The sequence below is a fragment of the Saccostrea cucullata genome, unplaced genomic scaffold (genome assembly GCF_032062105.1).
Source record: "Saccostrea cucullata isolate Sc308-1 unplaced genomic scaffold, CSIRO_AGI_Scuc_v1 ctg1243, whole genome shotgun sequence".
NCBI classification, from domain to species: domain Eukaryota; kingdom Metazoa; phylum Mollusca; class Bivalvia; order Ostreida; family Ostreidae; genus Saccostrea; species Saccostrea cuccullata.
The window spans coordinates 110101-137071 of record NW_026931057.1 but is presented as its reverse complement, the minus strand read 5'-3'; the positions used below and the strand labels follow the sequence as shown (position 1 = coordinate 137071).

Here is a 26971-nt window from a genome sequence, read left to right as displayed (position 1 = left end):
TCTGACGAGTGTAGAAAAGAACCAATGAGTGCGCTTCTTACAGTAAGAAGGTGGGACTTTATATCAGTCAATCAGGCGATTTGAGAATTTATAGGTCAGCAAACAGACTTCGTGTCGAGATTGTCATGCCCTGTGGAAAGTCCAAAGTGACGGACACCCCATCACTATATCATGCTGTATATACTCCCGCTTTTCAAGCAGGAGTATTAAAAAAAAAAGGTAAAAATGCAATAACAATAACCATATAACCGAAGTAAGTTTTGTTGTACTAATAATTATCACCTGTGGCCCTCCGTAGGAAGGCTACGCTATTGTTCATCAACTTATTCTAATTTCCATGATTTGCAGCAGTAGAGACAATATTTTGAAGCAAATTTATTGAAATGAGACAATAAATATTTATCGAATGGGTTAACATACTCCCGGATTTTCCTTTTTCAGAAGTTAACACGATTACAGTTTGAATCAGTGTACAAATCTCGGTTTTTCGAGATGTATTTTCTCCCGCTATGTACAGAGGGATAATCGCGCTTTAGCGAGATGATCTCGCTAAAGGGGATGTGTTCCCAACCTGTTTAAGATGAATGAACATACAATGTAATTCAATACTGACCATTGGTGATGACGGAGACTGTGGACTCTCCTAATCCAGACATCTGAGATATGTTATTAGTAATGCTTCCCTGTCTCTGTAACGGAGGACCTGATGAACAGTGACGGTTGGTGAACAAATTCAGGTTACTCTGTACCGTCTCCACTATAATGTACAAAACAATCCACATTGTAGACAGAAAATGTCATTCTCTGCAGCTTCCCGTACGAAACAGTCCGAGCGGCTTCGACACGGCTCAGGCACGGATTCCGTCTCCAGAAACCCGTGCTTTAGCATTCCGTGCTCCTATGTAAAGTATGTATGGAAAGCCGTGCCTAAAAGTGGTCAAGGCACGGACACGGCACGGGATATTGGCCGAAATATTTAAATGAGATCACACGGTTTTCCAAAACCCGTGTCAGAAAGCCGTGCTTGTTTCCATATATGGACTCACGGATTCTGTAAACCCGTGTATGAAACCCGTGTCCTTTTCCATTTATGGAGACACGTTTTTTTTAGAAACCCTTGTCAAAAAAGCCGTGCCATATACCATATAAGGAGTCACGGGATCTGTGCATTTGTTTAAATCTAGGTCTTGTCCTTTAGAGAATCCCCTGATGTACTTGTGGATGCCAAAATGGTGACTGAAACCAAACAAACTTCACATTGCTTTACATTAATGCTTAGTTTTAGAATTTGAGAAGTTAAAAATCTTTTATGAATGTGTCCATTTAATTTCTGTTAAGGATTAAATTTATCAGTTTACAATCCATGCTAGTTTTTAATAAAGATTTTAATGATAATGTACAATATTCAATTGTAATTTAATCTAGTAGCTAGATCTGCACAATCTGTGAAAGAATTTACTTTGAATAAAACTTTCACTAGCACAGTGATGTCACATAAAATATATACTATAAAGGAATAGTGAAAGTCCAACTAAAGTCATTCAAATCAACCTAAACTATTTCATCATGTTCATTGTCAACATCGCAATACAGGAAGATCATGAAAATTTACATTAGTTCAAAAGGGAAGAAATCATCCCAGACTGACATAAATACAATTCCAACTTTTTTTTTATTTAAATATCCTTTAAATAGAGCAAAAAGACACATTGACTTAGCTCATGACCATGAATCCCTCCAATTTAATATTCAAATAAAGGAAGTTATCTTTGAGCATGCTCAATAAAAAGCTGTGAGATATAAATAAATAGTTTAAAGCAAAACCCGCCCGAGTTAAAAACCGTCTCCCTGGGACACGGATTCCGTGCCTCCACACGGGTTCGCGGGTATGTTAAGGAAGCATATAAGTCATTTTTCGGGAAATTCAGACTTTTTAAAGAAAATTTAGTTTTATAATTTACCAAAACCGCTGATAAGCGTAAACTATTATTATCTATTGCATAAAGATAAAAGAGTATCTAACGCAACGACGTGCAGCACCACCACGGCATCACGTGACTTCTATTAATAGCAAAATTTTCCTTAATAAAAAAGCGAACAGAACAACAATACCCCGGAGTTTAATAATTTGTTTGAGTAAATAATGTAGTTGAAAAACATCTATTTTGTCTTAAAACTGCTGCTAGAATCCCACTGTCCTGTCAGTAAAATAATTATTCCACACATTCGCACGAAACCTTAACCGATGTTTTGAATTTTTTACCTTTGAACCGAGATTTTTCGTAAAACCATGCTTAACTCGGGATTCTAGCAGCACTTTCCAAGTATTTTAGGATGCAAACTTTCCATCTGTACAAATTTTATGTTTTGAAATATACAGCTTATTGTTGTTCTGTTGCATTATTTTTGTCACAATTGACAGAGGAAAGGCCGACCGGGATACGTATATAGCTGACTGTCTTCTACAGAGAGTATTATCGATAAATATAGATAAGCATACCTGTTTTATTAACTGAACTCCATATGAATTTCACAAAATATTCACGATATTTGCTTTTAAACTCCATTTTACGTATCTTTGTTCATGCCGTCAGAGCCAAATTCTCTTTACACGACATGATCAATTCCCGATCGATTCCCAAGTTACTTGATGTACACATATGACGTCATCGGTTGTAGATTTTAATCAAAATGACAGAATACATCATAACGAAATAAAAACATTTTATTTTTGTTAATGTTTACACGTATCTATTCATTTTCTAGAGCTAAATTAGATCTCTAAATACCAACATTACAAAAAACTTGTGTTCTAAAATTGACGTCATCTCGCCTACTATGACGTCATAATGTAGCACTGATTTAGTCAAGGTAGAATATTTTGTATGCTTCCTTATTCCCCCTGCGTTTCTGTGAGTGAGGATTCCTCACTTTCAGACACTGGAAGCCATGTCCGTGTCTTGGACATGCAGAAGCCGTGCGGCTTTTTAAAATCCCGTGCGGATTCCATGTCTTAGCCGTGCCCAAGCCGTGCCTGTTCCGCCTCGAACTTTCGTACGGGTTCTTGTGTGTAAACAAGCTCTGATTAGTACAGTGGACCTTCAGATATACGGACACCAGATGTCTGGACGCTTCATTATTCGAACTATTTTTTATCAGAACATAATTTTTGGTTATTTTGTCTTGTTTAAGTGAATATTCAGGTATCCAGGGGCTTCACATATCTGGACAAATTGACTAGAAACCAAAGCGTCCGGATAAATGAGGCTCCACTGTAACTCCACTGTTCTTTCAGAACAGGGTTAATGACACATTGATAAAAGGGTGATATGTCTAAAAGTGCAATTGTATTATGTCCAGTTACTCAGTATGATGTCCTATGTAGGTTGCATTGATAAAGGAGTATCAACTGAGAGTGGACAATGGTAGGATTACCGTAGATTGTGATAGTTAATATACCTACCTACATTGATAGGTTCTCCATTTCCTAAAGGAAACTTGTTGTACCTTGAGATCTTTACAGGTGGAATAAGTTTGAATGAATCGTGAATAAGAGGCTCCAGTCTCACCGCCGAAGGATCACTGGAGTGGAACAAATTATACACCTGATTGCACATGGGACCTTGGGATTGGGCATCCTCCCTCATGGTCATTCTCCTATAGGCCAGCACAAGACCCAGAGGGGCACCAAACATAAAGAACTCAGACACCTCAAAGTCCAGTTTTAGATAAGTTCCATCAAAGTTACTCCCCGTGCTTGTGCGTCTGACATGCTCCGGTGGTTCATTAACATGGAGGTTGGTCCCTGACTGTCTCTGGGTCGAGTTCTGCTGCCGCAGTTTATAGTCTGTAGACGGTGTGTCACTCTTATTTAACTGTTTGTCAGACATTACAGTGTTACACACACGGTCTTTGAGGTCACAACACTTAGAGAGGTCAGGGTCACTTTCATTTAGACTGTTGTTACTGTTGTATGTACTCATTCCTCTCCCGAAATGAAGACCAGACATTGTCAGAGCATCATATGCCATCAAGGACCCAGTGGAATCCGCCAGCAGACACACCTGTAGCAAACAATTATAAAGGTTAAAAACTTTCACAGGCAATTGCCACAAATGAAACAATCATTACTTTATCTTTCTTGTTCTCATACAAAATTATCATTTCTTGTTTATCATATCACCCATCCAATGATCTAAGGAATACTTTCCTATCTACTTTTCATGAAATCCCTAGCCATACTCTAACTTACCATAATGAATTGTTTTCATCTCAACAATATATCCCTTGTCATGTCTACCCTGTCCATTAAATCCCTTACATTCTTTACCTGTTCATAAACTCTTTACTACTTACTGAACTGCATGTGACACAACATACATTTAATGTTCATGTCATAGAAATATGACGTTACCTTTTCCATGGGGGAGGATGCTTAGTAATAAAATACAGTACACATTAAGCTGAGAAGAAAAAAAAAATCAATAATCAAGCATGGACTTCTTGCATGTACACGGTAAAAGTATGCCTTGCCTGCCCATTTAATCCCTTGTTATATCTTACCTATCCATTAAATCCCTTGTCTTGTCTTGCCTGTCCATTAAATCCCTTGCCATGTCTTACCTGTCCATTAAATCCCTTGATATACATTACCTGTCCATTAAATCCCATTAAATCCCTTGTCATGCCTTACCTGTCCATAAAATCCCTTGCCATGCCTTACCTATCCATTAAATCCCTTGTCATGTCTTACCTATCCATTAAATCCCTTGCCATATCTTACCTGTCCATTAAATCCCTTGTCATGTCTTGCCTGTCCATTAAATCCTTGATTTACCTTGCTTGTCCATTAAATCCCATGTCATGCCTTACCTGTCCATTAAATCCCTTGTCATGTCTTACCAATCCATTATATCCCTTGCCATGTCTTACCTGTCCATTAAAGCCCTTGTCATATCTTGCCTGTCCATAAAATCCCTTGCCATGTCTTACCTGTCCATTGATTCCTTTGATACACCTTACCTGTCTATTAAATCCCTTGTGATGCCTTACCTGTCCATTAAATCCCTTGATATACCTTACCTGCCCTTAAATCGCTTGTCATGTCTTACCTGTCCATTAAATCCCTTGTCATGCCTTACCTGTCCATTAAATCCCTTGTCATGCCTTACCTGTTCATTAAATCCCTTGATATACCTTACCTGTCCATTAAATCCCTTGTCATGCCTTACCTGTCCATTAAATCCCTTGTCATGCCTTACCTGTTCATTAAATCCCTTGATATACCTTACCTGTCTATTAAATCCCTTTTCACGCCTTACCTATCCATTAAATCTCTTGTTATGCCGTACCCGCCCATTAAACCCCAAGCCATGCCTTACCTGTCCATTAAATCCCTTTAAATGACTAACCTGCCCATTAAATCCCTTGTCATGTCTTACCTGTCCATTAAATCCCTTTAAGGTAAGTCACTCCTGAAATTTGTTATATCAAGGATTTTTTGAGAAGTATATTTTGGATAAGTACTCATAAAGTGTAACTCAAAATGGCAAAGAAAATAGGGGGTCAGTGTGCATCCTACTGATCTACGGTACATTTAAGTTGACCTTTTTGCACTTAAATTTCATCTCTTTGGTTAATTACTTTAACCCTTATTATATTTGATTAGATGTAAGCATGGCAATAAATTTAATCTACTTTTACGTAAAATAGTTTGAATAATATTTATCATTAAATAAATCTTGCAAATTAATTCGCGTAAATTATTGTGTGACCTTTTTGCACTAAAAAAAAATATTTGGGGTATTAAAAAACTTAATAGGCAATAGAAAAATTTCTTATATCAAACTTTTTACGACTTGAGCGCTGATCAGTCACAAGTATCGAGTAGTTTAAAATAATGAAAGAAAAAGGTGGGGTCAGTGATGTAAATTTTGAAATATTTGTCAAAATATGTGATTTTCAGGCAAAAAATGGTGTAAATTTGACCTTGACTTCTTTAATATATTTTTATTTTTTGGAAAAGTTTGTTGAGGGAAGGTGTAAAACTTAGTGTTAAAATATAAATTAAGACCTATATTAAATATTTTTAGCAATAACAAAACGGAAAATATTCTCCGAGTAAAAGTATGTGAGGCTAAATTTCCATTACATGTGCAGATTTGCAGAATTTTCTGCTAAATATCCTTCCACCAAAAGAAATAGTCCCTCATAATTCTTGCTTCTTTGTAGATTTTTGAGCAGGTTTTTCATTGAATTTTAAAAAATTTACATTGTTGAATTTAAATATGTTATTAAAATTGAATTTTAAAAAGTAGTTTTGAAGTAAAAGCTTCTGCGTGAACATTTCTAAAAAGCTGACGAGTGACTTACCTTAAATGACTAAACTGCCCATTAAATCCCTTGCCATGTCTTACCTGTCCATTAAATCCCTTGCCATGCCTTACCTGCCAAATAAAGTCATTGTTATGTCTTACCTGCCCATTAAATCCCTTGCCCTCCCCTGAGCTGAGGAAATCCTGGTACACCAGGTTGGCCTTGGTCACCATTTTATTGACACTTTCATGATAATCTGGATTAGAGGATGCAAACAAAGCAATGGCTCCCAAAGGTACGAAATCCTGGGTCCAGAATGATGCTTCCTGGGACTTTGGAGTTTGGGAATCATATCCATAAGGACTGAGGCTGAAATAAATACATTTTAAACTGTCCATTTACTAGACAAAACAACTTACTAGTATAATACAATTTCTTTGAAAAATTATTCATGAATATGCAATACATATGTACATAGTTTTTTTTTTTTTTTTCAAAATGGATATTTATCTCTGAAAACTCTGAATTCGTATAGTGAGCAGTGAAATCTTTATGAAATTCAACAAACAATGAAAATATTGAGTGTAAATGTGTGTACACGTGCAGGCATGATCCATATTTTGAATACAAAACATACATAAATTATGTTCCAGTGCTGATATAAATAAGGGAATATTTTAGTTATTCCTTTTGGACTCACCTGGCAAGAAGGTTGACAGTTTCTGTACAGATCTGAGGGCAGGATACCAGTCTAAAGGCGATGTGACCCACAGCACCAGGATAATGGGTCCTCATCACCTGCTCAAACGTTGACTTGATCGTGCTGAAGTCACTTCTCTTGGAAGCTTGCACATGGTCAATGTGCATGTCAAGCAAATTTCCTTAAAAATAGAATTATTAAATATTAGACATAGTGCTACTTTTGTTCTCCTGTTTTATAGCATTTTTGACTCTGACTTGGACTTGATTAAGCCATCCCAAACTAAGCTTGGCAAACTCTGCATGGTGTCTTAGTTATGTCACGATTGTGACAATGTTGCAGATTGTACTATATAGAACTCGTGATACACTGAACATTGTTCTTCCCCCATTAGATGTAGACCGTATAAATGGTTCAATTTCTTATTATCACGCACTGTACTTACATATATAGAAGAGAACGATCTTATGATTTTAATTTTATAATCCTGGATAGTAAGTAAGTAAGTAAGTAAGTAAATTTTATTTAACGTCGGCATTGTATACATTACATAACAAGAAACATGAACTCTGTGCATGGAGCTCTTAAACCGACTATCACAGTAAAATATCACAAGAAAAATTTACAACATAAATAAACATGCAAAATCACATGTATATATATATACATATACATATGACGGATAAAACGAGTTTTAAGAATTTAACAAATTTTAAGAATTTATAATTTCTTTAGAATAAGTTAAAAAAAAAATAGATAATTCGAAAAGCAATATGATTGCATTACAGTGTAAGAGGAACAAAAATAAATATAACGTGAGTATTATAAATAAATAAATAAAAGTCATATGATAGTAATAAAAATTAAGCACTACGTTTAACCCAAAAATTCAGATTAAAAATAACTACATGTAATTGTATTATTAGTAATAATAAAAATAAATAAATAAGAAAAAAAAAAACGATAAAAATTTAATTTGAAAGATTAGAAAATTAAAAATTCACACAGACATAGATAAACCAAATTGAGAAAGAAGAAGGAGAAAAAATAAATAAATAAATAAAAAAAAAATAATAATTTTAAAATAATTTATGTTCCTCATCAATACACATCCTGCCTAGTGTTTGGATGAATATAACTATTGTAATACGCTATAGATTTGTTGCAAATATCGTTTCTAACTCTGAAATATGGGTTCAAAATATTATGGCCATAAAAAAAGAGTCCCCCTGTTCATTTAATTTTACAGGGAGGGGGTTCCAAATATTATGGCCATAAAATATTGAACCCCCCTGTCCTTTTTAATTTAAGAGGGAGGGGGTTCAAAATATTATTGCCTTAAAATATTGAAATCCCCTGCCCTTTTGATTTAAGTGGGAGGGCGTTCAAAATATTATGGCTATAAAATATTGAACCCCCTGCCCCTCTGGTTTAAGAGGGAGGGGGGTTCAAAATATTATGGCCATAAAATATTGAACCCCTCTGTTCATTAAATTTATGAGGAAGGGGGTTCAATATATTATGGCCAAAAAATGTAAAGTCCCCCTGCCCTTTTAATTTATGATAGAGGGGGTTCAATATATTATGGACATTAAATATCGAGTCCCCCTGCTTTTTTAATTTATAGGGAGGGGTTGAAACTTTATTTATAGATACCGCCATCATGATGATTATTTTGTGGAATATCACGCCCGATTCTAATTGTAATTTCTCTGTACTTAGCATTTTTATCAAAATCTGATATTAATAGGAAATAGTTATATTGTATGAATGTTTTATATTATGATGGTCATATCTTTATGTTGATTTTTTATTGTTATTGTTAAACATATAATGACAATGATTATTGCTGTTGACTGCCGGTGACTACCTGTGGTACCGGAAATCTGCCGGTGTAGCATAAAATTTTGATACCGCGATATATTTTTGAACCCAGGTTCTCTTTTTCGCTGCGATATATTGAACCCCCTTATAAATATTGACCCCATACCCTTTTTCATTTAAGAGGGAGGGGGGTTCAGAATATTATGGCTATAATATATTGAGTTCCCCTGCCCTTTTAATTCTACAGGGAGGGGGGTTCAAAATATTAAGGCCATAAAATATTGAGTCCCCCTGCTTATTTAATTTTACAGGGAAGGGGGTTCAAAATATTATGGCCATAAAATATTGAGTCCCCCCTGCCCTTTTAATTCAAAAGGAAGAGGGGTTCAAAATATTATGGCCATAAAAAATTGAGTCCCCCTGCCCTTTAAATTGATGAGGGAGGGGGTTCAAATTATTATGGCCATAAAATATTGAACCCCTGTGTCCTTTCTAATTTTAGAGGGAGGGGGTTCAAAATATTATGGCCATAAAATATTGAACCCCCCTGCCCTTTTGATTTAAGAGGGAGGGGGGTTCAAAATATTATGGGCATAGATATCGAGTCCCCCTATCCATTTTATTTATGAGGAAGGGGGTTCAAAATATTATGGCCATAAAAATTTGAGTCCACCTGCCCTTTTAATTGATGAGGGAGGGGTTAGAAATATTATGGCCATAATATATTGAACCTCTCTGCCCTTTTGATTTAAGAGGGAGGGGGGTTCAAAATATTATGACCATAAAATATGGAGTCCCCCTGCCTTTTCAATTAGAGGGAGGGGGTTCAAAATATTATGGCCATAAAATATTGAACCCCCCTGTCCTTTTTAATTTAATAGGGAGGGGGGTTTGAAATATCATGGCCATAAAATATTGAACCCCCTGTCTTTTTTAATTTTATAGGGAGGGGGGGTTTGAAATATTATGGCCATAAAATATTGAACCCTCCTGTCCTTTTAAATTTTAAAGGGAGGGGGGTTCAAAATATTATGGATATAAAATATTGAAACCCCCCCCCCCTGCCCTTTTGATTTAAGCCGGTGGGGTTCAAAATATTATGGCCATAAAATATTGAGTCTCTCTGCCCTTTTAATTCAAGAGAAAGAGGGGTTCAAAATATTATGGACATAAAATATCGAGTCCCCCTGTTCATTTAATTTTACAGGGAGGGGGTTCCAAATATTATGGCCATAAAATATTGAACCCCCCTGTCCTTTTTAATTTAAGAGGGAGGGGGTTCAAAATATTATTGCCATAAAATATTGAAACCCCCTGCCCTTTTGAATTAAGTGGGAGGGTGTTCAAAATATTATGGCTATAAAATATTGAACCCCCTGCCCTTCTGATTTAAGAGGGAGGGAGGTTCAAAATATTCTGGCCATAAAATATTGAACCCCCTGTCCATTAAATTTATGAGGGAGGGGGTTCAATATATTATGGCCATAAAATGTAAAGTCCCCCTGCCCTTTTAATTTATGATATAGGGGTTCAATATATTATGGATATCAAATATCGATTCCCCCTACTTTTTTAAACTATAGGGAGGGGTTGAAACTTTATCTATAGATACCGCCATCATGATGATTATTTTGTGGAATATCACGCCCGATTCTAATTGTAATTTCTCTGTACTTAGCATTTTTATCAAAATCTGATATTAATAGGAAAGAGTTATATTGTTTGAATGTTTTATATTATGATGGTCATATCTTTATGTTGATTATTTATTGTTATTGTTAAACCTATATTGACAATGATTATTGCTGTTGACTGCCGGTGACTACCGGTGGTACCGGAGATCTGCCGGTGTAGCATTAAATTTTGATACCGCGATATATTGAACCCGGGTTCGAAATATCGCATAATATTTTGAACCCAAGTTCTCTTTTTCGCTGCAATATATTGAACCCCCTTGTAAAACATTGATCCCATACCCTTTTTTCATTTAAGAGGGAGGGGCTTCAAAATATTATGGCCATAATATATTGAGTTCCCCTGCCCATTTATTTTTACAGGGAGGGGGGTTGAAAATATTAAGGCCATAAAAACTGAGTCCCCCTGCTTATTTAATTTTACAGGGAAGGGGGTTCAAAATATTATGGCCATAAAATATTGAGTCCCCCTGCCCTTTTAATTCAAAAGGAAGAGGGGTTCAACATATTATGGCCATAAAAAATTGAGCCCCCCTGCCCTTTAAATTGATGAGGGAGGGGGTTCAAATTATTATGGCCATAAAATATTGAAGCCTCGTGTCCTTTTTAATTTTAGAAGGAAAGGGTTCAAAATATTATGGCCATAAAATATTGAACCCCCCTGCCCTTTTGATTTAGGAGGGAGGGGGGTTCAAAATATTATGGGCATAGATATCAAGTCCCCCTATCCATTTAATTTATGAGGAAGGGGTTTCAAAATATTATGGCCATAAAAAATTGAGTCCACCTGCCCTTTTAATTGATGAGGGAGGGGTTCAAAATATTATGGCCATAAAATATTGAACCTCCCTGCCCTTTTGATTTAAGAGGGATTGGGGTTCAAAATATTATAACCATAAAATATGGAGTCCCCCTGCCTTTTCAATAAGAGGGAGGGGGTTCAAAATATTATGGCCATAAAATATTGAACCCCCCTGTCCTTTTTAATTTTATAGGGAGGGGGATTTGAAATATTATGGCCATAAAATATTGAACCCCCCTGTCCTTTTTAATCTTATAGGGAGGGGGGGGTTTGAAATATTATGGCCATAAAATATTGAACCCTCCTGTCCTTTTTAATTTTAGAGAGAGGGGGGTTCAAAATATTATGGCCATAAAATATTGACCATCCCCCCCCCTGCCCTTTTAATTTAAGAGAAAGAGGGGTTCAAAATATTATGGACATAAAATATCGAGTCCCCCTGTTCATTTAATTTTACAGGGAGGGGGTTCCAAATATTATGGCCATAAAATATTGAACCCCCCTGTCCTTTTTAATTTAAGAGGGAGGGGGTTCAAAATATTATTGCCAAAAAATATTGAACCCCTTTGTCCTTTTAATTTATGAGTGAGGGGATTCAAAATATTATGGCCATAAGATATTAATTTTAGTCCCCCTACCCTTTAAATGCAAGAAGGAGGGGTGTAAAATATTATGGCCATAAAATATCGAGTCCCCTGACCTTTTTATGTTTTAGGGAGAGTGAAGAGAAGGGTTTCAAAATAATATGATCATAAAATATTGATGACTTGATTGTACGTGTGTGTGTGTGTGTGGGTGTGTGTGTGTGTGTTTCATGTTGAGTATGATAATTTTACATCATAATGATTGCTTCATATTGAATTTCTGTTACATTTTTGAGTGGTGGGATTTTAAATATCATGTCTGTAAAAAAATATTGACCACGCCTCTTACATTTTATTTTTCATTTGTGTAAAATATCATTGCTATAAAATATTGACCAACCCTCTTACATTTGATATTTTCAATTGAGGTAGGTGGTTCAAGATTTATGTACCTCAGTGAATTAAAAGAGTGGTTCAAAATAATTTTGCTGGTAAATATTACACCACAATTAGAATTCCATAGATTTTCATATCTGTTTAATGTTGCTCTCTCCCTTTATAAAACACCAAATATTCCAGTTATACTGTTTGAGATGAACTTTTGAATCTAAATAGCAAGATCTCACGGTTTTTATTGGCTGAAACTAAAGTATCAATATCTTTCTTGTTTTTCAATAAAATCCTATGAAATTTAGAACATAGTTTTTTAGAGAGATCTACAGTATTACATATAAGAATTATCTTGAAAGCATGTGCATGCATGTGAGCTTGCAAGAGTGCGCACATGCAACACGAGAAATGTCCAACTGATATAGACGTAACTTTTTTTTTTATTCTTTTATAAAATGCTTTGAAACTCATAATACGAGTAAGGATATTTTAGAAGTATAGACAAGATGACATGAATAGCAAGATTTCACGCGCACACACGTGCGCTTTCTCTGATTGGTTGAAACTAAATTCTCAATGTCTTTCTTGTTTTTCAACAGAATCCTTTGAAATTTTCAACATGCTTATACATCATGAATATTTAAGAATTATCATGCAAGCATGCGCATGCATGTGTGCTGCAATCTGATTGGTTGAAATTTAATATGCCTATAACTTTCTTAGTTTTCAACAAAACGGAATGAAATTTAGAATATTATTAGATAGAATGTATTCCTGAATAATGGTACTATCAAAATTGAATGCATGAACATGCTTGCATGCAAGTGCGCATGCGAATGACCAATATATTTGGAAAACAGTAGCATATATATATATATTTTTTTAAGATTTTTATTTATTTTAAAAAAAATATAGATATGTTAATGGCTAAGACAACATGCCATAATCATTTTGCATGTGCATACACGTGCGCGCACATACAATGTTTCAAATCACAGCTGTAGCTGATGTAACAAATGAATGTAGCTAATATAATTGTCATATCAAGGTCAAAAGGTCATTGACCTTTGTGTCATTTGAAGCTAATATCATTGTCATATCAAGGTCACAAGGTCATTTACTTTTGTGTCATTTGAAAGAGCTTAATAAGTGGAGTTTGCATACTTAATATTCAAGTCTATCTTTCATGGTTTCGAAAGAATGCTTACTGTATTTAAAATAAATTAGAAAAAGAGAGGAGATTATTGTTTTAATAATTATCGAAGTTTCAAAACTTCACGGCTATGCTGTGTTCCTATAGCAGAACCCCTGACCCTTGGGCCATAAAATTTACAATTTTGGTGGAGGCATTCTTGCTCATCATGGCTATGCACTTAGTTAGTCTATTTGATACCCAGGAGCAGACAAGAAGATTTTCAAAGAATTCTTGTATTTTCACTATATAATATATAGGACCCCAACCTAACAGCAGAACCTATGACCCTGGGGTCATAGAATTAACAATTTTGGTAGATGCACTCTTTCTCATTATAATTATGTACTTAGTTGGTTTTTTTTATACCCAGGAGCAGAGAAGAAAATTTTCAAAGAAATAATGCATTTTCACTATATACTTGTTTAGCCCCGCCCTAGCACTAGAACCCCTGACCCCAGGGCCATGAATTTCAAAATTTTAGAAGAGGACTCAATGCTGATTACAATCATGCAAAGAATTTGACAACTTGATTTCCAGGAGTAAAGAAGATTTTTAAAGATTGCATTAATTTTAGTGGTTTTGGCCCCATCCCTCAACCCCGGGGGGGGGGGGGGCAGGGATCATGAAATTCACAATTTTTGTTTCCCTTCACCCATAGTTGCTTTGTGCCAAATTTGGTTGAAATTGGTTCAGTTGTTGCAGAGAAGAAGCTTAAAATGTTCAAATAATAACGCACAACGCACGACGACGGACAAAAACGGATAGCAATAGGTCACCTGAGTTTACTCAGGTGACCTAAAAATTTGCATATAAGAAAAGTTTAATCTTCACTTTGCTGCCATACAGGGGCATCAGTGTTTTACAAACTTGATCTTGGGAGTTGATCTCCAAATCACTTCAACATATCCCTGGTATTCAAGATATCAGTGTTCAAGATACATGTACAATTAAATTATTCAAATGAACATATTATTAATTACATGCATGTGGAAAGTTAAAAGCTGTCGCAGGGATGCAGTTGAATAGCTTTTACTAACATGTAATAGTGTATTTAGTTTAATCTCAAATATCTTGGGTGTTTTTTTTTTTAAACTGAGTTAAACATTAATTTAAGAAATGGTCAAGGTTAAAGGGAAGGCTAGAGTCTAATTTTGATGCAATTGAATAGCTATCAGTATAAGAGATTGATAAAAATATGTTCTTTTTTCACTTTCCCCACAATGTATTCCATTCGACATTCGTCAAATTCCTCACAAGTTGGTTATGACGGGTAAAAGAGAGAGAGAGTGAGTGTGATAATAAGAAAATGAATCTGTCAATGGTCTCTGACTTTGGGAAACAATTATTGCTAATTGTTGGCACTGCCGCAAATTTTAATTATGTGGCTCTAAACATGTTAGGAAATAAAACTTTAAGACATGTTGCCATGGCAACTATAACCAACAGCAACCAATTGTTGTCCCAAAAAGACATCATAGAGAGTTTGAAGAAATATTATTCTGAGACTATATGTGCCACGGCCCCTTACAGAGAATGGCTCTGAACTGTGACATTATTGTATTCCGTTCTGACAGTCAGTCAAGGGTACTTTATATGTGCCGAGATATCCCTAACATAGATCCAAAGTATGTGTAATAAAACATGTATTCTACCATCATTATCATTCCAAAGATCAAAGAAAAGTTGCAGACATTACTCTCCAATAAATCTCGAAAGTCATCAAAAAATTATCAGATCAGAAACATGTATCAAATTTGAACAATTCAAATGCATGTTTATTTGGCTGTAGAGAGAGATGAGAGAGAGAGTGTCGAGAAGTATAAAAAACGTAAATTGCATAATGTTGCTGATGAATGTCGGTTTTTATAGCTAAGCGGGGCTATTCCATGGACCTCTCTACACATTTAAACAACGTGGTTTTAGTCCCAATAGAGTAGTAATACAGTCAGGAACATGATTTTGTTATTGTATATTCATTATAACTGATCAAAACATATTACAAACAAATTGTCCAATTTTAAAAAGCTATTTTTAATGTAACTAAAGCAAAAATCGTCTGCATTCCATACACAGGTAAGCAAACAAATTTTACCTCTGGTGTTAAATGGAACAGTGTAATCGAGACATGGTTACCTAATTCGTTTCTCTATAGAGGAAACAATCAGCCATATTTTAGTGATTTTAGTAGACAGGGTAGAATAGAAATAAAGTCCTTGTTGTCGTGAATGATGCAGAAAAATCCCCTCAGTCTTGGCTTTTTTTCTTTCAAACATTTCTCAACCCTCGGAGGTTATTCTGCAACATTCATGAAAATGCAGACCTAATTTCTTATATAAACAGTGTATTCCAGACATCTGTCTACAAATAACAAATTGGAATTTTTAGACTGTTAGACCTTGGTCTGTAAAAAAGCTATACGGGAGGTCAGGAAGAAGATTATAGATGAAAACTTCATCCGGACTGTAAAGAGCGTGACTGAGAGTGACCAATTTCACACCATATCTCACAAATACACAAGAATTAATGCTTTACTTGTTTAATGGATTTTAAGCTTGACAAGAAATTGTGTATAATTGTTTAGTAGATAAGGTAACACATTCCGTTCATGAACTCTTGGGAAAATGTTGAGAAAAAGAAAGCTCATATTATTTTATCATGCCCTAGACATCTAAGATTTTTCTGCTCTGTGACTGAATGATATGTCATATTAAATCACCAAATATTGATATCAATTTACAATATTTAAGGACTTCCGTTTCCAACGGAAGACCTTCTACTGATTCCGATGATAAAGATTATTCTTATTATTCTTTTTTTTCCTTTTCCTAGACGCCAACATTGAGGCCTCATATTTTACTCATTTCTCAATGGATTTTGCTCAAATTTTCAGAGTTTATAAACGTTACTAAACTCTATCAGAATTTTGCCTAGCATTCCAAAATTTCACTTCCGGTTTTGAGTTATTTCGATTTAAACGAAAATTTATAGGCTTTCATTTCCAGACAAAGGCTCGGAAATGGCAAAATCTGGAGCAGAAATTTTAATTATTTTACACAATAGAAGGATTGAAGTTGTGCATCGTTGTTTTTGGTTTTCGATTTCTCTATTCAAAATGGTGCTATATATGGTTGAAAAATTAGAACGCTGAAAAGAGCGAAAATTTACACATATTTTGCTTTTTATCTTTTAAACTAAAAATATTTTGTAAAACATATTGAACAAAATTTGTGCAGAATTACAAAAAGATCTTTCGAATGAAATTTCGAAAAAAGGACTGACCCCTAAATTAAGGGATCTAGAGGGGCCAAAAGTTTTTTTTCCAGGTATCTAAAAAAGTATTGAGAATTTGTAATACGCCCAAGAAGCAAAGTTGCTCAAAATGTCAAGCTTAATCTATTGAAGTCGTCAAAATGCGTCCGGCGACGTCACTTCCGGTCAAACCAGAAGTCGTAAGAAAATGCATATTTTTGATGTTTTTTACAAGTTTATGGGTAGCATATGTCACTGGAAGCATAAAACTTAATTTTCCGTCTGTCGGCATCACTTTCAGTCAAACCGGAAGTAGCCAAAAATAGCTTTTTTTAAGGTTTTGATGCAAAATTGAAATTATAAAGTGACTGGAGACGACGTAGCTCATTGCTTTCTTTTGTTCACGTCACTTCCGGTCAAAACAGGACGGAAGACCTACTCGTTGCTCTGCAACGAGCTTTGCTCTAGTTTGATATGAAATTGTGAAGTTCATATAAATAAAGCTTCTAGCTGTCATATTATGTGTGACTTTTTGCCTTATATGTTGACACTTTTTTTCTGTGCAAGAAGTTATCGTAATTTTTGAACGGCTTTCGAACATAACTAGACTAAAATCACTTCCTAATTTTTTTTAATTTAGGGTATTCAATTTATAATCGCCATATAATCGCATAATCAAGATAAATAAATTTTCTGATATTTTAAATCAGAACACCTTTAAAATATTGGTTGGTTGCATACTTCCAACCATCTGACTAAAAATGGCCCAACTCAACACTACTTATTTTCATTCCAGGACATGACATTTTTTTTCTGATTATTCCTCTCATCAACTATGATGAAAATTTGTTGAAAAAAGATTTTACCATCTTCATATTGACTCTTTAATTTAACCCTGAGTTAAGAGAGGGCAAGCAAACATTAATTTAGAGGTAACCTCATGGTAGAATTTTACAGTTGTTATCAAATAAAAATACTCCATTGAAAGGATTTAAATATTATAATTGATAACTGTCCAATGTTCATTAATTGCACACAAAATTTTACATTGAAGTCAACATGTTCTATATGGGCATGACGTTGTAATGATTACTATTGCTTTAATTAACTCTATTTAAACACCTGAATGTTGTATGTAAGCTGACCACCCCTCAATCTGGGCTACTCTATCAGTGCACTCTCAAAACACTGTATTGCATAATATAGAAACCACAAAGGAGAAGCAACAAGACAGTTGGGATTGTTGACCTCCTATGACACCTCCCTGTGTACACACAATAAACAGGTGCTAAACCCCCGTTACCTCCTCAATGGAGAGATACCTTTCTTATTTAATAGCATTGTTCCTTAAAATTTCCTTTATCAAATTGTAAATTACATGTATATATACAAAAAAAAAATGAATAAATACCTTATGAGATTCAATGAAAGACACAGAAATAAATGTATCTGTATTTCTATCAGACATCATGACACATGTGTATAATTATAGTTATTTGATGTAGAATATTGTGGGTTTAAAAAAAGAAAGAGGTACTGTGAGCAAAGAGCTCACTAAATGATACCCCCCGCCTCCCATATGAATATAATGGCAGTGTCCACGTTTTTGCTCTGGAAAATCAAAAATATATGTCAGATCAAAAAGTAAAATAGAAGATGCACAATGGCAATATGTATTAAAGAATCTTTGAAAGTTTCATTAAATTTCCTTCAGTGGTATGAGAGGAGACGCGGATAAGAGATGGGTACCCTAAAGCGTAACAGACGGACGGACGTATAGCTAGACGGCGGACGGATGGAAATACCGATTACTATATACCCTCCCACTTTTCAAGCGGGGGATATAAAAAGATATTTCCTTTGTAACAATTGTACACTTCAATATTATGATTATATTATCCTACCCTCAATTCTTTAAGAATTGCATGTATGTGAAAAAAAGTTTTATAATAAAGATACCCTACTCTCAAGTAGTGGAAGTGTGTAAGTGGGAGAACGGTTTTAGATTATTTGCAGGCATATTATATCATCACTTTCTTTTCAAAACAGTTCAATAGGGTGACTGAATAATTTATAGCCATAATATTTTGAACCCCCTCCCTGTAAAATTAAATGGGTAGGGAACTCGATATTTTATGGCCATAATATTTTGAACCCCCTCCCTCATAAATCAAAAAAGCTGGGGGACACAATATTTTATGGCCATAATATTTTGAACCCACCTCCCTCTGAATTTAAATGGGTAGGGGCGCGATATTTTATGGCAATAATATTTTGACCCCCCCCTCCTTCTAAAATTAAAAAGGACAGGGGGACTCAATATTTTATGTCCATAATATTTTGAACCCCCTACCTCATGCATTAAAACAGCAAGTGGACTCAATATTTTATGGCCATAATATTTTGAACCCCCCTTCCTCTAAAATTGAATGGGCAGGGGGACTCTATATTTTACGGCCATAATATTTTGAACCCCCTTCCCTTAAAATTGAATGGGTTGGGAACACGATACTTTATAGTCATAATATTTTGAACCCCCTCCCTCTTAAACTAAATGGGCAGGGGGACTAAATATTTTGAACCCCCTCTATCTAAAATTAAATGGGTTGGGGACACGATATTTTATAGCCATAATATTTTGAACCCCTTCCCTCTAAAATTAAATGGGCAGGGGGACTCAATATTTTTTGGCCATAATATGTTGAACCCCCTCCCTGTAAAATTAAATGGGCAGGGAGATTCAATATTTTATGGCCATAATATTTTGAACCCATTCCCTCTTAAATTTAAAGGGCAGAGGGGTTCAATATTTTATGGCCATAATATTTTGAACCCCCTCCCTCATCAATTAAAAGAGCAGGGGGACTGGATATTTTATAGCCATAATATTTTGAACCCACTCCCTCTAAAATTAAATGGGTTTGGGACACGACATTTTATAGCCATAATATTCTGAACCCCCTCCCTGTAAAATTAAATGGGCAGGGGGTTCAATATTTTATGGCCATATTATTTGAACCCCCTCCCTGTAAAATTGAAAGGGCAGGGGAATCAATATTTTATGGCCATAATATTTTGACCCCCCTCCCTGTAAAATTAAAAGGACAGGGGGACTCAATATTTTATGGCCATAATATTTTCAACCCCGGGTTCAATATTTTATAGGGGGTGCAATATTTCGCAGCGATACTTTGAACCCGGGTTCAAAATATCGCGGGGTTCAATATATTATGTGACACCGGTCGTCCGGGGGGACTCTCAAGAGATAAAAACAGGGGATAGACATTGCCGGTGGACTCGGGTTTTTGATTCTAATGTTATAGGGTGTTTAATTCAATTCATGAAAAATTTCAGTAGGAATTTAGTAATTTTTGAATTAATTCATCAATTTTTTTTCTTATAGTGATTACTTGTTAATCTCGTATCACTATTAATTACCACAATTTATCGTAGGACGTTTATATTGGGTTAATCTCGATATTAAACGACTTAATGATTTTGTTACGGTTTGACTGAAAGTGAGTCTTGAAGTCTTTCCGTGTTAATAATTGACTATCTTTGATAGATCTTAGAAATTCAATCAATTTAAAGTATTTATTCAGTTGAGTTAATAGAAATATTCAAGCAGGAATTAAGACTAGGATTTGATATAGAAATAATAGAGATACATTTCTTGTTTTTAATAATTTGGTAGATTGTGTAGATTTGTTAAGGGAGAAATACTCTATATTATAAGGTATTTCTAGGAATTAATATATTCACTAATAGGGTCATTCTCGTTAGTGCGCCCCTCCCCCCTTAATCGTATTAATGTAATATGAAGCTTGTGTTAGAGTATTTCACTCTGATTTTGGGTGATTCCCGACTTCCAGTGAACTTTATTGTAAGTGAATATTAATTAATACAAATTGTGACATTTATTTATTGAATAAATTTGTAAACTTTAAATAAGGCTTATAATTTAACTTCCCCGTAATTTTATTTACAAGTCCAGACACTGGTTATTCTTGTGTTATTTTAGGAGATCTATATTTACGGGTTATTCTCATTAATCATCAGAGTACTACATGGGTTTATCATGTGTAGGTATTTGACAAGTACTTGTGCGTGAGATCCAAGCAGCTCAGGTCCGTTACAGTTAGAATGAAGTGACTCTGCTATTGTGCGATAGCAGAAATGTTGTATATCTGTCTGAAACATTACCTAACATTGAAGGGAACTAAAGTAATACATGTTCATTTTAACTGAGTGGTTAAAAGCTTCATGTTTAAGAATAAAACATTTCTATGCTATCGTCCTGTAAATTTTTCCTTGCTCAATCAGGTCACCTGGCTTGCTGCATGCATACTATCAGCTAACAATCAAATCTGTTATCAAGACTCACTGGATTGTCAGAATCAAGTATCCTATTAAATTGTCTCATAATAGCAATGGCGCTATTCAATGATAATGGATGAATTGTCTGTCAGTATAATCTTTGATAGATCTTAGGAATTCAATCAATTTAAAGTGATAATTCAGTTGAGTAAATAGAAATATTCAAGCAGGAATTAAGACTAGGACTTGACATAGAAATAATAGAGATACATTTCTTGTTTTAAATAATTTGGTAGATTGTGTAGATTTGTTAAGGGAGAAATACTCTATATTTTAAGGTAACTCTAGGATTTAATATATTCACTAATCGGGTCATTCTCGTTTAGTGCGCCCCTTCCCCCTTTAATCTTATAAATGAAATATGAAGCTTATGTTATAGTATTTCACTGTGATTTTGGGTGATTCCCGACTTCCAGTGAACTTTATTGTAAGTGAATATTAATTAATTCATATTGTGACATTTATTTATTGAATAAATTTGTAAACTTTAAATAAGGCTTATCACTTAACTTCCCCGTAATTTTATTTACAAGTCCAGACATAGGTAATTCTTGTGTTATTTTAGGAGACCTATATTTACGGGTTAATTATTCTCATTAATCATCAGAGTACTACATGGTTTATTCCCGTGTAGGTATTTGACAAGTACTTGTGCGTGAGATCCAAGCAGCTCAGGTCCGTTACAGTTAGAATGAAAAGACTCTGCTATTGTGCGATAGCAGAAATGTTGTATATCTGTCTTAAACATTACCTAACATTGAAGGAAACTAAAGTAATATATGTTCATTTTAACTGAGTGGTTAAACGCTTCATGTTTAAGAATAAAACATGTCTATGCTATCGTCCTGTAAATTTTTCCTAGCTCAAACAGGTCACCTGGCTTGCTGCATGCATAATATCAGCTTACAATCAAATCTGTTATCAAGACTCACTGGATTGTGAGAATCAAGTATCCTATTAAATTGTTTCATTATAGCAATGGAGCTATTCAATGATTATGGATGTATTGTCTGTCAGTATAATTTCTAAATAAAGGTTTGAGTCAGCCCTTGTAAACTGTTACCTCCATGTAGAACCATCAAGAGGACGTTAGTGTTACAGCCTGCGGAGGGGGGAGGGGATATCTCCTTATTCTGCTCTACATTGAAATGCTGCTGGCGGAAGTGTTCCATCTTTTTCACAAGGGACGTGTCTGTTGAGAAGAAACATAGATGATACTGACCCAGCTTCTAAAAAATCTTAATACTATATATAACATGTTATAACCAAAAGAAAATTTGTCATACTGTAAAACAAGAATATTTGGTGCACTGCTAATTTCAGCAGCTTTGGCACAAGAGCCCCTGAATGCTAAAATTTATGGTGCGCTTATGAATTTCTAAATTTAATTTTGGATTTGTGTATGATCTTCAAAGCTTTCACAAAGTACAGGAAAACCGGAGAGGGCAATTATGTTATGTCGTAGGGTCGTTGAAGTTTATATACACACAAGCACTGTACATGGTGGGATCGATGAAGAAAGTTCTGCCAAAACATAATTTAATTAAACTATTGTTAGCTATTATCCAGCACTTATCATTTGCACCCTCAAAGTTTGGCTTCTCAGCATGTCAATCATTTTTCACCTTGAGGTAAACAATTGCAATCAAGCATGGCGATTGGGCTTTCAGACAATACCTGATTATGATAATCGTTCATACAAGTAACTTTCTTTCGATGTATGCATTGATTTAATGTGAATAAAATGCGTAAATTCTCCATTTTTTTTTTTTACTTGAAATTAAAATAAAATAAAATTTAATATTGTGCCACGTCTATGTAATTGCAATAACAAGGTAAAGTTGACGAATGTTTACTTATAAACGGGAGTGTTTTTGTGTTTCCGTGCTTGACTAACAAAAAAGTCACAAACGGGCTTGGATAAAAAAAATATCACAATTATAAATTACATTTTTATGACAAGTGCAAGCGCTAAAATTTATTTGCGCCAATGTATTCCCAATTGCGTTTGCGCTACAATACATATGCGCCAATTTTTTCTCGTTTTACAGTAATCGAAATTTTACAATTCTTCTAATGAACAATGAACAGTAAAAATATATGGTCACTTTATCTCTACAATGAATAGTCTCTGATTGAAAGCTGTTGCTCTTCATATTGTTACCTATCTTGTCCTCGGACGTGTTGGACCGAGCATCAGCGTACTCGTCTCCACTCGTCACCATTTCTGACAGAGGATCCTGCTTCTCTTCTTCATCTGCAAAATAAAACAGAAATTATTAGCGTAGAAGTTATGTTAATTGTTATTTTTAAAATAAGATACCAATATTGACCAATTTTTGGACATTTTTTTTTATATATATTTTTAAAAATAGTAATTAAGATATATCTGATATATAATATCTGAGATTTAGTGTTAAATCATTCTAGTAGGACCAGCTGATTCTTGTCTGTACGTAGAGTGAACACTACTTTCAAGGCTGCTCTTATATATAAAAAAAATGCCATAAATATTTAAGATACTTTTCTGCAAAGTTCTTTAAACTTCTTGCATAAATATGAAATCGTTTTATAATTCTATGACTTCTATCTATTTATCTTTAAAATCGAAGCAGATAAGCTACAGGTATTTGAAATCTTAGTTTTTCTGTTTTTTTTCTTTTGTCCATCAAAAGCAACAAATTAGATAGAATAAAATGTTTGGGAACACATATTCACATTCTTTTCTTTCAGGAAAAAAAGAGCAAAAGAAAAAAAAAATCCCCAAAACACAAAACAATACAAGAGGCCCATGGTCCTTATTGGTCACCTGAGCATTATTTAACAACTTTCCAGTTATTGAATTTGATTCTTGCTTTAAGCCAGATGCTATGGCATTCATAAATTTGAAAAAGGCACCATTGATCATCATAACAACACACTTAGCAGTTGCTTAGCTTGGTTACTTAATACCTATAGGCAGGGTAGGGGAATAAAAAATGCATTTCAACTAATCAGTAATATTCAGTAATTATCAGTAGTGCCCTTACCACACATGAACGCCTGACCCTAAGGCCTAGATCAACACACTGCACAATTTTTGAAAAGGCATCCTTGCTTTTCAAAAATATTTGATTAATACCAAGGAGCAGATTTCAAACAATTCAAACATTTTCAGTACATAAGTACAGCCTCCCCCCCCCCCCCCCCCCCTCTATGGTACCCTGACCCTGAAGCCACAATTCTGCAAATTAAGCCCTTGCTCAAATATCACAATTTTCTTTAATGTATTTTCAAGATTAAAGCCCTTGCTCATTTTGATAACTATATAGGTAGTTCATCTGCCTTCGATTATAACATACCCAGGGACAGAGAAGATTTTCAAAGAAAGTTTTCAATAGATTTAATGTATTTTCACTTCTATAATCAATATTTAATAACCTAGAGCAGAGAAGAAAATTTTCAAGGAATTCATGCATTTTCACTATATAATCACCAAAACCCCTGCCCCTGAGGCCATAAAATTCACAATTTTGGAAGTGGTACTCTTGCTCATCAAAACTATGTACTTAGTTTATTTAATACCTAGGAGCAGAGAAGAAAATTTTCAAAGAATTCATGTATTTTCACAATATAATCAATAGAGCCCAGCCCTAACAACAGAACCCCTGACCCTGGGGCCATAAAATTCACAATTTTGGTAGAGGACTCAATGCTGATTACAATCATTTAAACGGTTTGACTGCTTGATGTCCAGGAGTAAACAAGAAGATTTTTAAAGATTGCATTATTTATAGTGGTTTTGGCCCCAATTCTCAGGCCCCAGGGGGGCAGGGATCATGAAATTCACAATTTTTGTTCTCCTTTACCCATAAATGCTTTGTGCCAAATTTGGTTGAAATTCGTTCAGTCGTTGCAGAGAAGAAGCTGTAAATGTTCAAATATTAACACACGACGGACGACGGACGACGCACGACGGACGACAACGGACAAAAACGGATAGCAATAGGTCACCTGAGTTTACTCCTAAAAATTCATCTATTATAGTGCTAAGAATTCAGGATTTAACTGAGAACTTTTAAGCACAAAAGGTTTTTTTTAACTAATAAACCTTTCATGAAAATTCATGTATCTGCATGGATAATGCAAGGTCTTTGAGGAATGGTACACAGTGTACAGTGTATATGCTGAAAATATTAAAGTATAAATTAATCTCAAACCTTTTGATTCCTTTTCTCTTCGCAATTCAATTAAAGGTATGGATTCTGTTGAGAAATTAAAGAAATGTAATAATAATCATATACACACATGAATGTGTTCATTCTACGAGAGCGTTTACGTACTTTACGCGAAAATTAAAATCGGGTAAAAAAAAAAACGGTTAAAAAGGCCGGTCGTGTTGATAATGCATGTAGCAGGAAATGAAATTAACAATGAATTTACAGATTTAAAAAAAAGTCCTATTTTCAATTTTATTTAGTGATTTTGTTTCTCTTGTTTTACATGTATACCCTTGTATGTATTGCTACAACGTACTTTGAAAAATTACGCACTTTGATTTTTTTTAAAAGTGCGTTTAATTTGGAACTAATCAACGCACTTTGAAAAAAATAAAATAAATTTCTTTTCAATGTGCGTTAATATCAACAATATAAACGCACTTTGAAAAAAAAATGTGTATGGTTTGGTCAATATTCTTGCAAATCTTAGGTATTATGAATAATTGACCCTGTTTGATAACTCTTCAGTGATGAGGTCACATCAGGATATGAAAGTAAGTGATTAAGATTTTTCCATACTTTTAAATTTATTTCTCTTTTAAATGTTTACTGTACTTAATTTTTTTTCAGTTTGCATGCATTTTATGAAAACTAAAATTTATTGAAAGTTTTCAACATCATACCAGTATTGAATAAACATATATTTGAGTGTAGATTAAGCATCGGTAACCAGAGGGTTGGTTGGGAGGGTTAGGCACAAAAATGTTGAAACGATTTTCATAATACAGACATTTCAATTTTGGGCTTAGCTTTGAAGGGGAGGGTCCACTTTTAATTTGCTACCAACGGCTATATACAAAGTATAAGAGAAAAAAAGAGTCAAATTGAGAGACCGTCTACTCGTCTGCTCCTTGTTCTCAATAGAGAAACACCGACATCTTACGAACGAACGTAACTTTCCGTATCTCGATAGTTTTCTCGGGACCAGCGATTGTACCCATGTAAAGTTTTAAATCGGAAGAATGAAGTATATGTGTAAAATACAATGGATAGTCTTTTAACCACTTTGTATTTGAAAATTGTTCGTGTCATTTTTTTGTAATTACTTACAATGTTTTAAAAAAGCAAAGAAAGGGAAGAAAATACATTATAATACTTTAGACGGATTAGGAAACACGTTTGTCATGCGTCAGTGATTAAACGTATACAAACTACTCGTAGTGTGCGCCTTGTTCCTATGGGGAAAGGTTACTTTTTACAGCTTGAAAAGAAATCCGTGCAATCAGGTAAAAAGGTAGTGTGCTTTATATAGTGTCTTGTAGAGAGAGAGAGAGAGAGAGAGAGAGAGAGAGAGAGAGAGAGAGAGAGAGAGATATTCTTTTTTTGAATTTATTGAAATATCACTTCAAAGAAATAAACGAGCATTCATTGTAGACAGTATTTTCTTAGATGATGTACTAAATGGTGATGTTAACTAAATTATCTTGGGCTGCTTTTATTTTATATATGTCTGAAGCAAGCAATTTTAGTTTGGGGGGGGGGGGGGCAACCAAAAGTTTAGTCACTGTACCGGACTTCTAAAAGTGTTTATTATTTAAAAACGTAGCTGTCACTTAGTTGTCATGGCATCCTTCAAAAGTAT

The 26971-nt window shown here is 34.6% G+C and overlaps 1 protein-coding gene across 3 annotated transcripts in view; it reads right to left on the bottom strand.

Moving 5' to 3' along the window:
* Positions 1-26971, bottom strand: part of LOC134231219 (protein retinal degeneration B-like) — a 94867-nt gene that overhangs the window by 8938 nt on the left and 58958 nt on the right. Inside the window, exons 2-8 of one of the 3 annotated variants that reach the window (XM_062713150.1) lie at positions 25330-25374; positions 23295-23387; positions 22194-22322; positions 7016-7196; positions 6477-6684; positions 3464-4064; positions 614-757 (exon numbers count right to left, since the gene is read on the bottom strand). In XM_062713150.1, the coding sequence (XP_062569134.1) occupies positions 614-757; positions 3464-4064; positions 6477-6684; positions 7016-7196; positions 22194-22322; positions 23295-23355 (1324 nt within the window). In that variant the 5' untranslated portion in view covers positions 23356-23387; positions 25330-25374. The remainder of the gene's footprint in view (positions 1-613; positions 758-3463; positions 4065-6476; positions 6685-7015; positions 7197-22193; positions 22323-23294; positions 23388-25329; positions 25375-26971) is intronic. The other 2 variants (XM_062713151.1, XM_062713153.1) reach the window with 2 other exon arrangements.